We start from the raw sequence: 15,130 nt of genomic DNA, 5'->3' as shown, positions 1-15,130 counted from the left end.
AGCACTACATGTTTCACACATACAATCCCCAAAAAATCTGGCTGTGGCCATTCACAGCTGTGTCTTGACACTCAGTGATACATGCTACATGGAGTTTTTTTTTTTCAGGACTATCATGTGTCTGAGTTGGTTCATGCATTACTGGGTGCAATTAGATTAGTAGATTATTAGTACAGAAATGGTCATTGACAGGATTTGCAATTATCAGGTAGCATATAATAGGATGTCAACATATCCATGCTTACAGGTTATTTACATAATATTGGGTTCCCCCATCTCACATTGCTGAATATGCTCCACCCTGCCTAATCACGTCTCCTTTTGACTCACCTTCTCACCTCTTTCTCCCCGTTTAAGACTTAGTATTAGACTAACACTCCATTTTCCATGCAGCTCAGAGCCAACATCATACGATCTTCAAACCCCATCGACCTCATCACTTTCACAGTCATGGAGGAAGAGAAGGGGGAAACTCGTCACCCTCTTCACAATATGCAGTATCTTCCTGCTAGTAGCTGCGCTATCCTCAATTTACCTGGAAGAGGTGAGTTGGGCAGGGGTGGTGACATGCCTGACACTGGGGGTCTTCGGCTACATACTGTTAAGCTACTTGAGGTCGCCAAGTGAACGGGAACCAACTCCTGTGATGCAAGAAGGTGTTGTCACCCAAAGCAAGATTATTGTTGATGAGCGGTGAGAATTTTTTTGAAGGCCCACACCTTATTCAAGCTCAATGTACTTAATGTTATGGCTTCATGTCTTTAGGTCACCAAGTCCAGATGTTAAAAGTTTAGGTGTCTCCATTCCTCTTGCTCTCACCCTGGCTGACAGCCTGCTATTGAGTGTGCTCCAGGAGCCTCTAGCGGACCCCAGCGGGCCCCATGTGCAGGATCTCCTCTCCAGACTTGAGGTGGGTTTTCATTGTCTTTGGTTAAATATGAGCAGTGGCCTATACTACGAACTGAGTTCAACCTCCCCAGAAGTAATCCAGTTTACCAGCGGGTAACCGGAGTTGACAAAACCAGGTTGTCTAGTTTGTGGTCAATCGGTGCTACGACGCTGATTATGAGGTTGATTAGTCGAACCTGTGTCAGCCCAGTCAGTCAGAACTGACTGCGTGTTCACATAAAAGGGGGCGGAGACCTGAGTCAAACACTTCTTGTGACGATGGCACGGGCACCTTAATTCACGGAGGAGGAATGCCCGATTATCATGCGGAGTTATGAGGAATTAAAATCCACCCTCACCGCGAAATCCTCTGTCTGCTGACAGCGAATTTACGCATCGTGTGATTTGTGAATGCGTCAATATGCCAGTTTACTTATGTCCATGAAAAGAAATAAAGCCTGCTGTCAGGACAATAAAATAAGATTTGGTACGTTAAGAGTAAGAAATAATTTGTCGCACATCACCACATGAAGCAGGATGATTGTATGTTTAGTCCCCTTGACTGTATAAATACGTATGTTCTTTTTTTTAGTTTGGGCCTAAAAAATCCAGCCTGACCCGACCCGAGTCCGATCGATCAACTTGATTTGCAGGCCCGAGCCCGGCCATTTTCACTTCAATTAGGCGCTTTTGGTAGCCATCCACAAGCTTCTGGTTGAATCTTTGACCACTCCTCTTGACAGAATTGGTGCAGTTCAGTTAAATTTGATGGCTTTCTGACATGGACTTGTTTCTTCAGCATTGTCCACAAGTTCTCAATGGGGTTTAAGTCAGGACTTTGGGAAGGCCATTCGAAAACCTTAATTCTAGCCTGATTTAGCCATTCCATTACCACTTTTGATGTGTGTTTGGGGGTCATTGTGCTGTTGGAACACCCAACTGCGCCCAAGACCCAATCTTCGGGCTGATGACGTTAGGTTATCTTGAAGAATTTGAAGGTAATCCTCCTTCTTCATTATCCCATTTACTCTCTGTAAAGCACCAATTCCATTGGCAGCAAAACAGTCCCACAGCATAATACTACCACCACCGTGCTTGACGGTAGGCATGGTGTACTTGGGGTTAAAGGCCTCACCTCTTCTCCTCCAAACATATTGCTGGGCATTGTGGCCAAACAGCTCGATTTTTGTTTCGTCTGACCACAGAACCTTCCTCCAGAAGGTCTTATCTTTGTCCATGTGATCAGCAGCAAACTTCAGTCGAGCCTTAAGGTGCCGCTTTTGGAGCAAGGGCTTCCTTCTTGCACGGCAGCCTCTCAGTCCATGGAGATGCTTGACTGTGGACACTGACACCTGTGTTCCAGCAGCTTCTAATTCTTGGCAGATCTGCTTTTTGGTGATTCTCGGTTGAATCTTCACCCTCCTGACCAATTTTCTCTCAGCAGCAGGTGATAGCTTGCGTTTTCTTCCTGATCGTGGCAGTGACAAAACAGTGCCATGCACTTTATACTTACAAACAATTGTTTGCACTGTTGCTCTTGGGACCTGCAGCTGCTTTGAAATGGCTCCAAGTGACTTTCCTGACTTGTTCAAGTCAATGATTCGCTTTTTCAGATCCATGTATGTATATTTTTGACCCAGCAGATTTGATCACTTTTTCTGTTAACCCATAATAAAGTCATAAAAGAACCAAACTTCATGAATGTTTTTTGTGACAAAGAAGAATCTGTTCCAATCACTCTATCGGAGAAAAATCAGAGTTGTAGAAATAACTGCAAACTCAAGAGAGCCATGACATTATGTTCTTCACAAGTGTATGTAAATGTTTGACCACAACTGTACATATATATATTTATTAGAGGAAAAAATATTTTTTAAAAATGACTTTTTTCTTTGATTGAAAATATTTTTTTTTGATTGAAGGAACTTTTTGGTGGATTGAATGATTTAGACACAAATGTCCTAATCATAATATGGCCCGAACACAAACAGGAAAAATTAAGTGTTCAAATGCAAGTTTTTCAATCTCAAATATTTTTTGGCATTCACAAACTTTTTTCTATGATTAAAATTTTTTTTTTCTGATTGAAATGATTTTTCTTTTTAAAAATCTGTTTTTTTTTAAGCAAATTATTTTTTGATTGAATAATGAAGACAAAAAAGTCCTAGTCAAAATGTGATCCAAATACAAATCAACATTACTTCAATCAAAAAGTTGCTTTAATAAAAAAATAAATTAAAAAAAAAAAAAAAAAAAAAAAAAAAAAACTTGTCTTCAATCCCAAAAAAATAAATATATATATTTTTTTATTAATCAAAGAAAAATAGCTCAAACATGCATTTTAGTTTTTTGGTTTTGAAATGTTGATTCAAACACATTTTTTTTATTGAAGCAACTTTTTTTTGATTGAATAATAAAGACACAAATCTACCGCCATATTGCTCCACCCAGGGGATACAATTTTTGACTGGGGTAACTACATTGGCACGACACCGCCGAGCCTAAATATTCTTGTAAGTTAATTTTATTGCTGACACTGCGTTTCGGGGTCATCAACATGTTGTGCCCCCTCCTGGCCCAAAAGTCAAACCCCGCCTATGGTTAGGTGCTTTTAGAAAAACAAAACAGCAAGTGGGTGCTGCCTTTAGCGAGTGTTAGCTTCCCTTAGCTAGCCTAGATTAGTTCTGGAAGTTTCTTGTCATTTTTCCCAAACAACTTTCATGGATGTCAAAACAAGAAAACTGCTCCTTTTCAATGCTATCGGATACATTTACTTCAAATACTTGCGAATTACTTTCAGTAATTTCAGTGACGTAAGAGTAGCGTTTCTTTTTCACAAATCTACTGAAGTACAGGCTAAATAGAATGGCGCGGTTAAACTACTTTTATAAGTTGATTTTTCTCCTAAAGTTATTTTAGTAAGTGTAACGGAGTTGCATGTGAGCTTCTCACACATTGTCTCTGTTTACAGTCCATGTTCCACATACTCGAAAGTGTTCACTCGCCGTCCGAGTCCAGAGAGGAGGACCATATTTTGATTGAAAAAGTCACGCTCATTCAAAGTTATCTACATAAAAGGTAAGCGCAAGGTTCATATGCAGATCATGGATGGTATGGAATTAGATTTGATGGATTTTCAGGTATGTCCTTTTCAAACAGTGGCTTGTCTTCAACCTATAGGAGTAGTTCGCTAAGGAGGCTTCTACAGGTGCAAGCTGAATATGAGTCTAGCGTAAAGGAACTGCGGGAGGGCGTGGAGGACCGCTGGGGCCGACTTGAGGAGCTCCACACTGGAGTTACGCTCACAAAAGAAGGTGGTGAAGACCAAGTCGACTTGGCCTCGGCCCATCAGGATGCAGAGGTAAGACAAAAACGTCTTGTGTCGAGTTATTGAGTTGTACTGAGGCCTGACGGGAAGGTTTTCTGTTCTGAATCTGTAAAGACCTCATTTTTGTAGTTATTTAAAAATTATTTTCATTTTTAAAAGAGAATGGGGAAAAATGCAGCAAATATTCTTTTTTAAAATTTTATTTTTATTATTTATTTTCAATTATATATATCTTTTTAAATAAATGTATTTTTTTAAAAACTTTTTTTTAGTTAAAAATACTTTGCCCCAAAAAAATAAAACATTTTCTTCTTCTTTTAATTAAAAAAAAAAAAGTAGTCTGAATTCTGTCCTACCAATGAAATTTCTCATGAAATAGCTGCAGTTGAGTCAAACGATTTACTTTTGTATCTATTTTGCAAAGTGCAAAACTTGAAATTTGTCCAAAGCTGTTAGTTCAAGACAAAATGGCAAACCTCCTGTTTGATTTTGGTTATGTGTTCTTGGACTTTTTCATATGTCTTGTTGTGACTGACATGTTCGCCGAATTTTGTGTTGATAGGTGAGACTGTTTTTATTTTATTTTTTTAAACTAAGTGTTAACCCTTTTTCCCCCAAAATGGCTACTTTATACCAAAATGGCTTACTTACTACTGATTTTTTTAGGCATGGATTTTAAACTCTGGCTGGGGTTAACATTTTTGACGGGTGAAACTCATAGAGTGCTTTACTTACCTTACTTTCTATCGTCAGAAGCCTGGAATTTTTTGCAAATAATCGAAACAAAAACCTCCAACATTCTATTGAATTTCATGAGTGGTGGATGAGGTGCTTAATTTTTTTTTTTTTTTTTTTTTTTTTTACTTAAGTAAAAGTACAGATACAGGGGGGGAAAAAACGTAAATTAAGTAAAGGTACAAGTATCCAAGAAAACATCTACTCAAGTAAAAGTACAAAACTACTTGCTTTAAAATTTACATGTAAAAAGTAAAAGTATTTTCTCTCGATGAAAATAATGTGATGAAATTTACTGCACTGTAAACGGAAGCTTAAACTAAAAAAGATTTTAAAAATTTAGCTTAATGGTGGATTGCAAGCAATAATCAGGTGCATGCCACCACCTACTGTACAAGAGTGTGCAGTACCCATCTGAAGGAGCGCTGCTCTCACTGTTGGTTTTTATTGGTCAAATATCTTGTTCACCTGCCTAATTTTGCTGCCTCCAGTGCTCAATTACGGTATAGTTCCACGGAGCTTATCGTTTGTACCCGAGGCATGAAAACAAAACTATCAATTCACTATAAGAGAAAAAACAAACCAAAAGTCATGCGTAACGCAGGCGGCAATTTGAAAAGTAGTGTAACAAAAAGTACATATAAAGTGGGGCAAATAAGTATTTAGACAACCACTAATTGTGCAAGTTCTCCCACTTGAAAATATTAGAGAGGCCTGTAATTGTCAACATGGGTAAACCTCAACCATGAGAGACAGAATGTGGAAAAAACACCAGAAAATCACATTGTTTGATTTTTAAAGAATTTATTTGCAAATCATGGTGGAAAATAAGTATTTGGTCAATACCAAAAATTCATCTCAATACTTTGTTATGTACCCTTTGTTGACAATAACGGAGGCCAAACGTTTTCTGTAACTCTTCACAAGCTTTTCACACACTGTTGCTGGTATTTTAACCCATTCCTCCATGCAAATCTCCTCTAGAGCAGTGATGTTTTGGGGCTGTTGTTGGGCAACACGGACTTTCAACTCCCTCCACAGATATTCTATGGGGTTGAGATCTGGTGACTGGCTAGGCCACTCCAGGACCTTGAAATGCTTCTTACGAAGCCACTCCTTTGTTGCCCTGGCAGTGTGTTTGGGATCATTGTCTTGCTGAAAGACCCAGCCACGTCTCATCTTCAATGCCATTGCTGATGGAAGAAGATTTTCACTCAAAATCTCTCGATACATGGCCCCTTTCATTCTTTCCTTTACACAAATCAGTCGTCCTGGTCCCTTTGCAGAAAAACAGACCCAAAGCATGATGTTTCCACCCCCATGCTTCACAGTGGGTATGTTGTTCTTCGGATGCAATTCTGTATTATTTCTCCTCCAAACTCGAGAACCTGCGTTTCTACTAAAAAGTTCTATTTTGATTTCATCTGACCATAACACATTCTCCCAGTCCTATTCTGGATCATCCAAATGCTCTCTAGCGAACCGCAGACGGGCCTGGACGTATACTGGCTTCAGGAGGGGGACACGTCTGGTAATGCAGGATTTGAGTCCCTGGCGGCGCATTGTGTTACTGATAGTAGCCTTTGTTACTGTGGTCCCAACTCTCTGTAGGTCATTCACTAGGCCTCCCAGTGTGGTTCTGGGATTTTTACTCACCGTTGTTATCATTTTAACGCCACAGGGTGAGATCTTGCATGAAGCGCCAGATCGAGGGAGATTATCAGTGGTCTTGTATGTCTTCCATTGTCTAATAATTGCTCCCACAGTTGATTTCTTTACACCAAGCGTTTTACCTATTGCAGATTCAGTCTTCCCAGCCTGGTGCAGGTCTACAATTTTGTCTCTGGTGTCCTTCGACAGCTCTTTGGTCTTTGCCATAGTGGAGTTTGGAGTGTGACTGATTGAGGTTGTGGGCAGGTAGCCTGGTACTCCAGACTCACCGCTGTTCCAGCTATTGAGTCTGGCCACCATTAAGCGGATAAAATTTCCAGGGCGGAGCAAGCCACAGCAAACAGACAGCGGAGTGGACCAATCAGCGACGGGCGGGACGAGGGACTTGCGCGCGTAAGTAAACATACGAGGAGAGTGGAGTTTATTCAACATGGCTAGCGCGAGACAGACTGTTGTCAGTGACTTGTGTCAATGTATTTTTGGTAATTTAAAACTGATTATACCGTGGATTGGAACATATTCTCGGCTCTCCTGTTCGCCATCTGTGTTGTTGTGGAGGCGACTTCCGACACGGAACAGTGACGTTGCTCGTTAAGATACGTCACGTAAATAAACGAATCTGATTTGTTGATTGATTTTGTACTTGCTCGAGAGGCCGTTAATGGGCTGGGTCCCAGACTATACTCTCAGTGTTTGAAAAACACAGGGAGAACAGTCTGGCTGTGCCAGGCAAGTGGGCAGGTGTCTTTTATACCGATAATGAGTTAAAACAGGTGCCATTAATACAGGTAACGAGTGGAGCCTCGTTAGAAGAAGTTGGACCTCTTTGACAGCCAGAAATCTTGCTTGTTTGTAGGTGACCAAATACTTATTTTCCACTCTAATTTGGAAATAAATTCTTTACGAATCAAACAATGGCATTTTCTGTTTTTTTCCCCACATTCTGTCGCTCATGGTTGAGGTTTACCCATGTTGACAATTACAGGCCTCTCTAATCTAAAAGTAGGAGAACTTGCACAATTGTTGGTTGACTAAATACTTATTTGGCCCACTGTATGTGCAGTAAAATGTAGTGAAGCAAAAATAAAAAGTACCACTTCATATTTGTACTCAAGTAAAGTACAGATACACAAAAAATGTACTTAAGTAGTCACGACTTTGTTACATTCCACCACTGAATTTCATGCATGAATCCTTGACGTTTTAGGGTGCATAGTGCTATAGTTGTATGAAATTATTATTTCATGTATCAATAAAGACCTCATTTGCACTGTTGAGCCAATACATTTAGTTTTATAACTACTATACAAAGTAAAAGACATGAAATTTGTCCAAAACGACTATCTCAGGTCAAGGTTAAATTTCGGGTAGTAAATTTTCATGCGTCCCGTTACTAAGTATGAACCTTTGTCTTTGCCCAAAATGGCTGACTGGCTATGATTTTTTTGCATGGGTTTTTACCATTTCAAGTCAACTGGTAAAAAAAAAAATATCAGGCTGCCCCCCCCCAACTTTCTTACAAAATAGAAGTCCTGGAATTTTCCCAAATCATCTACTTTGACCAAAAACTTCCAACATCCTGTTCAATTTTATGCATGAATATTTGATTTTTTTGGGGGGTGCCTCGTGTTATGGTGGTGTGATGTTAATATTTCATGTATCTACAAAGTCTTTTTTTGCAGTCTTGAGCCACCATAGGGAGCAACTAGAGGGCTGCCAGGATCTTCTGAAAGACAGCACACAACTCCTCCAGGTAGACATCTCCTCTTTTCTCTCTCCTGAGATGTTTTTTCAGATTAGTCCTGCCTTGTCCAGTAGGAGTTAATATGGAGTCACAGCCATGCAGGCAACACACTCAAAAATTGCAGTAGTGAGTCCATTTGGCCGGAAATGCTTCTCCAGTCCAACATGGAGCAGGTAAACAAATAACATGTATTTTCTCATTTATTTTCTGTAAATGTTTTTTTTTTTTGTGTCAATCAGAAACCACGAGTCTGAACGAACCAATGTCATATGTGGGGTTCCTCAAGGGTCTATTCTCAGGCCGCTTTTATTTAACATCTACTGTATATGGCAGTAGTCTACTGGCCCCCCCTTAAAATCCGCTTGTGGTTATTGTCAGTGTTGTTAATAACGGCGTTACAATATAACAGCGTTACTAACGGCGTTATTTTTTTCAGTAGTGGGTAATCTAATTAATTACTTTTCTCATCTTGGCAGCGCCGTTACCGTTACTGAGGACGGAAAGGCATGCGTTACTATATTGGTCGAAAAGTCTGAGGGAGACGGACTCACCGAGACGACAGAGCAGAGCAGGAGTGGGGAGAGGCAAGAAAGTTGTGACGCCGAGCAGACGCAATGCTAGGTAGCTCCAAAAATACATGTTGTAGCCGATAGCCTACAAACTACGCCCGCATGTTATGGTAGATATGGTAGACATGGTAGATACCACATGTACTGTATATAGATATAACTAGATGCAAAATGACAGACATGGCACTAAATGCGTTAGTAGACAGCCGCCATCTTGAAGCAGTAGACTTTTTAAGACTGCTCTGTTGTAGAGAACCTTCCGAGCGAACCTAAGTAACTTTTTATATAAAATACTTCTAAATCGGCAAAATCCTGACTTGAATCTATCTTTAAATGATGAAACAGTTTTAAAACTTTCATATGTTGAAAGTAGAGAGAAGGGAACTAATGCAACGATGGGAGCAATTCTAACAACTTTTAACAGTTGATCCAGGGTAAAGAGTAAATTAGGGTAAAGAATTGGGCTCGGGCCAATTGTACCAAAAACCTTCACAAAAAACTTCACATAGTGTGGCCAATGTTTTTTTTTTTTTTTTTTTTTTTTTTTTTTTTGAGAAAAAAAAAAAAGTAATTATCACCAATTACTTTGCCAAGTAACTAATTACTCTTACATTCAGGTAATTGAGTTACTAACGCAATTACTTTTTGGGAGAAGTAATTTGTAACTATAATTAATTACTTTTTTTCAGTAAGATTAACAACACTGGTTATTGTATACCCTAACTTAATCATATGTAAAGCACATGGCAGCTCTGGATAAAAGTATCTCCATAATAATATTGGAATAAGTTGGATCACACAATAGTTTACCGTGAAGATCTGCAAACAGTTTTTGACAGTAAACACTCTCCTGCTCTCGTCACTAGAGTAGGGGAGTGCTGTCAGTAGCGAACTTGACACATACAGTTGTGGTCAAAAGTTTACATACACTTGTGAAGAACATAATGTCATGGCTCTCTTGAGTTTCCAGTTATTTCTACAACTCTGATTTTTCTCCGATAGAGTGATTGGAACAGATTCTTCTTTGTCACAAAAAGCATTCATGAAGTTTGGTTCTTTTATGACTTTATTATGGGTTAACAGAAAAAGTGATCAAATCTGCTGGGTCAAAAATATACATACATGGATCTGAAAAAGCGCATCATTGACTTGAACAAGTCAGGAAAGTCACTTGGAGCCATTTCAAAGCAGCTGCAGGTCCCAAGAGCAACAGTGCAAACAATTGTTTGTAAGTATAAAGTGCATGGCACTGTTTTGTCACTGCCACGATCAGGAAGAAAACGCAAGCTATCACCTGCTGCTGAGAGAAAATTGGTCAGGAGGGTGAAGATTCAACCGAGAATCACCAAAAAGCAGATCTGCCAAGAATTAGAAGCTGCTGGAACACAGGTGTCAGTGTCCACAGTCAAGCGTGTTTTGCATCTCCATGGACTGAGAGGCTGCCGTGCAAGAAGGAAGCCCTTGCTCCAAAAGTGGCACCTTAAGGCTCGACTGAAGTTTGCTGCTGATCACATGGACAAAGATAAGACCTTCTGGAGGAAAGTTCTGTGGTCAGACGAAACAAACACGAGCTGTTTGGCCACAATGCCCAGCAATATGTTTGGAGGAGAAAAGGTGAGGCCTTTAACCCCAAGTACACCATGCCTACCGTCAAGCACGGTGGTGGTAGTATTATGCTGTGGGACTGTTTTGCTGCCAATGGAACTGGTGCTTTACAGAGAGTAAATGGGATCATGAAGAAGGAGGATTACCTTCAAATTCTTCAAGATAACCTAACGTCATCAGCCCGAAGATTGGGTCTTGGGTGCAGTTGGGTGTTCCAACAGGACAATGACCCCATACACACATCAAAAGTGGTAATGGAATGGCTAAATCAGGCTAGATTTAAGGTTTTCGAATGGCCTTCCCAAAGTCCTGACGTAAACCCCATTGAGAACTTGTGGACAATGCTGAAGAAACAAGTCCATGTCAGAAAGCCATCAAATTTAACTGAACTGCACCAATTCTGTCAAGAGGAGTGGTCAAAGATTCAACCAGAAGCTTGTGGATGGCTACCAAAAGCGCCTAATTGAAGTGAAAATGGCCAAGGGACATGTTACCAAATATTAGCGCTGCTGTATGTATATTTTTGACCCAGCAGATGTGATCACTTTTTTCTGTTCACCCATAATAAAGTCATAAAAGAACCAAACTTCATGAATGTTTTTTGTGACAAAGAAGTATCTGTTCCAATCACTCTATCGGAGAAAAATCAGAGTTGTAGAAATAACTGGAAACTCAAGAGAGCCATGACATTATGTTCTTTACAAGTGTATGTAAACTTTTGACCACAACTGTAAATGCTACTCGACTCATTCCTTTTGCTGTCCTTCACATTAATGTTCCACTCGGGTTCAAATTGGAAGAGCAGAACCGTGGACATGTTAATGTAGTTAAAGAGTGACACGGTGCAAGTCCGGCAACGTGGACTTGTGACGTCACTGCCCTGCGACTTCAACAACAATGGCGACCTACTAGTTCAAATAATTTTACAAATTTTATTAAAACAAAAACATTTATAGGGGTTTTAATATCAAATTATTATACCTCGTACTAACATTTATCTTTTCAGAACTACATGTCTTTCTATCCGTGGTACACTTTAAGTGTTAAAATATCTGCCAGCCCCGTCCCTGCTTGCTTTTTATTTTAAGTTAGGGCTAAAAATGCTATTGTTTGCCAAAACATATTTATAACTGCCCCAGAGGTTGCGCTAGACTTTTTCGTTGTCTGTCATTTTGACTGACAGGGTCATAAAAATCCGGTCATAATCTATTTTTACCCGTCATTTAAATTTTTAAAATGATGATAATGACATTGTGGTGACCCTTTGTTTGGCATAATTCACCTTCCATACTTGTGTATCCATTTGGCCGAGCGCGTTCGCGGCTACGACAGTCACGTGACAGTTCTGTCCGAACAAACTTAACAGAGAATCCACACCGTGCCATCACACATCAAGCAGATGAATATGTAACTTTTTCCCCGCAGTGACAAAAACAGCTGACTGTGGCCCCAGTAGGTAAGGCTACATATGGAACAATGAAATTAACAGTTCACCTGCTGTGGCCTGAACGGAGTCTTACATCTTCCTCCTGGTGCGCATGGACTTGAATTGCATGCCCGCTTGTGCAGTCCCTGTTTTTTCACCTCTTTTATCAACACCATCGTCGTTTTGGGGCTTTTTGAAGAAACTTCGGACACTCAGTTGCCTTGACATTTTTCAGAGTAAGGCCAACGACGTCATGCATCAAGAGAGACAATAGCTAATTAATATGCTCACTCGCCACCCTGTGGTCTGGGGTGTGAATTGCAACCTGTCAAAATGACGGATGGACTTCAGTTTTTTCCGTCACCGTTTTAAAAAATCGGTCAACGACGGAAAATATTCGGTTAACGCGACCCCTGAACTGCCCATATAGTTCAAATTTCAAGTTATATGACTTTTGCTTTTTATTCATTTTTTGGTTTTATTTCTATTTAGTTCCAATTGTTTGTGTTTTTAGCTGTCTTGAAGATTTAATTTGACTTTGATTTATCATCATTATCATGTGATGCAAAACATTTTGAATTACCGTATTTTTCGGACTTTAAGTCGCACCTGCCAAAAATACGTGTAGTGAAGAGGAAAAAGAACATACATAAGTCGCACCGGTGTATAAGTAATATTTTTGGCAATTTAAAAAGCAATTTAAAATAAAAACTGAATAGAGAACAACTGGCTGAATAAGTGTATGGTATGATAACGTTACATGATGCATAAACAAATGCTTTCTTCATTTCAGTAAGATTAGCCTCCGCGTTTCGCCATTCCCTTAAAAGTTTCTCGCTAACTCCAAACTTTCTTTCTGGAGCTCGATTACCATTTTCGGCGGCATATTTCCCTACTTGCAGTTTGTAATCTGGAGAATATGATTTTCTTTTCGGTGCCATTTTGTTCAGTCCTCCTCAGTTGTTTTTATTTGGTTTTATAAGTTACCGCCAATGTTGAAACACTGGCCTTGAGCGCCCTCTTGTGGTTTAGTGTGAAAATAACATGTGAAATGATATAATAATGTGTTAATAAATATCACACATAAATCACTCCAGAGTATAAGCCCGGTCAAACTGTGAAAAAAACTTTGACTTATAAAATACAATACCTTGTGTTGAATTGTGCTCTACATTACAATACCATACCTGTCAAGTTGTGCGGTTTTGGCGTAATTTGTACAAGTGAGCACTGATTTTTAAAAGTGTACGCCATACGTTCAAAATCTACGTTTTTCGTGCATTACGTTTTTTTCTCGAGACAATGTGCGTTACGAGACGATGTGCGTTACTATGCTTTACAACGTTGGTTGACTTACGCGAGAAAAGTCAAAGACAAGGAGAGGGAAGAGTGTTTGTTGTTACGCTGGAGCAAACGCGATGCTAGGCTAGGTGGCTCCAAAATTTCCTGACTATAGCCGACAGCCTACAATCTACGCCTAGATATCACATGCATATAGAACTATTAGTTAACAGACACCATTTTTAAAGCAGTAGACTTCCCAGAAAGGCTCTGTTGTAGTGAACCTTCCTAGCGAACCCAAGTAACTTTTTATCTATAATACTCCTATATCGGCAAAATCTTGACTTGAATCTATCTTTAAATGATGAAACAGTTTTAAAACTTTCACATGTCGAAAGTAGACAGAAGGGAACTAATACAAAAACGGGAGCAATTTTAACAACTTTAACAGTTGATTCACAACATTAAATGACTTCCAAACATAGTAAAAATGAAAGAAAAAAAAACATGAAAGGTAACACAAATTACTTTCCCAAGTAACTAATTACCCTTACATTCAGGTAACAGAGTTACTAATTGAATTAGTTTTTGGGAGAAGTAATTTGTAACTGTAATTAATTACTTTTTAAAAGTAAGATTAACAACACTGGTCATAAAGATGAAGTCTGCAGAATGAAAAGTGACGATTTGCCAATTTGTTGCCGAACACAATTTGCCCGCAACTACTGCTGATCACTTCTCAGAAATAGCCAAAGAAATGTTCCCTGACTCAAAGATTGCATCGGTAAGTTAATTTTATCAATTGACCTGTTTAAGTTATAATTGAACACACTAATGAACTACCTTCAAGCCAAACTGAATTGCGAGCTGAAGTGCAGCCATCAAAAGACATGATAGAAATTGCCAAAAGTGCTACATACAATTATAACAAAAGTCACTGTTACATTTTTGTAATCATGATGTAGCTGAAGATATTAATTGTATTGGAAATAAGTATTTAAACAACCACTAATTGTGCAAGTTCTCCCACTTGAAAATATTAGAGAGGCCTGTAATTGTCAACATGGGTAAACCTTAACCATGAGAGACAGAATGTTGGAAAAAAAAAAACAGAAAATCACATTGTTTGATTTTTAAAGAATTTATTTGCAAATCATGGTGGAAAATAAGTATTTGGTCAATACCATAATTTCATCTCAATACTTAGTTGTGTACCCTTTGTTGGCAATAATGGAGGCCAAACGTTTTCTGCAACTCTTCACAAGCTTTTCACACACTGTTGCTTGTATTTTGGCTCATTCCTCCATGCAGATCTCCTCTAGAGCAGTGATGTTTTGGGGCTGTCATTGGGCAACACGGACTTTCAACTCCCTCTACAGATTTTCTATGGGGTTGAGACTGGAGACTGGCTAGGCCACTCCAGGACCTTGAAATGCTTCTTACGAAGCCACTCCTTTATTGCCCTGGCTGTGTGTATGGGATCATTATCATGCTGAAAGACCCAGCCATGTCTCATCTTCAATGCCCTTGCTGATGGAAGGAGAATTTCACTCAAAATCTCTCCATACATGGCCCCATTCATTCTTTCCTTTACACAGATCAGTCGTCCTGGTCCCTTTGCAGAAAAACAGCCCCAACGCATGATGTTTCCACCCCCATGCTTCACAGTGGGTATGGTGCAATTCAGTATTCTGTCTCCTCCAAACACGAGAACCTGCGTTTCTACCAAAAAGTTCTATTTTGGTTTCATCTGACCATAACACATTCTCCCAGTCCTCTTCTGGATCATCCAAATGCTCTCTACCGAACCGCAGATGGTCCTGGACATGTACTGGCTTCAGCAGGGGGACACATCTGGCAGTGCAGGATTTGAGTCCCTGGCG

The 15,130-nt window shown here is 39.6% G+C and overlaps 1 protein-coding gene across 5 annotated transcripts in view; it reads left to right on the top strand.

The window, feature by feature from the left end:
- LOC130918077 (uncharacterized) overlaps nt 1-15,130 on the top strand; it is a 56,629-nt gene that overhangs the window by 2,704 nt on the left and 38,795 nt on the right. For 2 of the 5 annotated variants that reach the window (XM_057839963.1, XM_057839960.1), the window contains exons 2-7: nt 394-693; nt 766-910; nt 3,860-3,966; nt 4,069-4,249; nt 8,292-8,375; nt 8,441-8,539. In XM_057839963.1, the coding sequence (XP_057695946.1) occupies nt 394-693; nt 766-910; nt 3,860-3,966; nt 4,069-4,249; nt 8,292-8,375; nt 8,441-8,539 (916 nt within the window). Of the gene's footprint in view, nt 1-393; nt 694-765; nt 911-3,859; nt 3,967-4,068; nt 4,250-8,291; nt 8,376-8,440; nt 8,540-11,965; nt 12,841-15,130 lie in introns of those variants that run through there. The other 3 variants (XM_057839965.1, XM_057839961.1, XM_057839964.1) reach the window with 3 other exon arrangements.

The sequence above is a fragment of the Corythoichthys intestinalis genome, chromosome 6, assembly GCF_030265065.1.
Source record: "Corythoichthys intestinalis isolate RoL2023-P3 chromosome 6, ASM3026506v1, whole genome shotgun sequence".
NCBI classification, from domain to species: Eukaryota; Metazoa; Chordata; class Actinopteri; order Syngnathiformes; family Syngnathidae; genus Corythoichthys; species Corythoichthys intestinalis.
The sequence above is the reverse complement of the archived record's forward strand: the minus strand, read 5'-3'. Positions and strand labels throughout refer to the sequence as shown.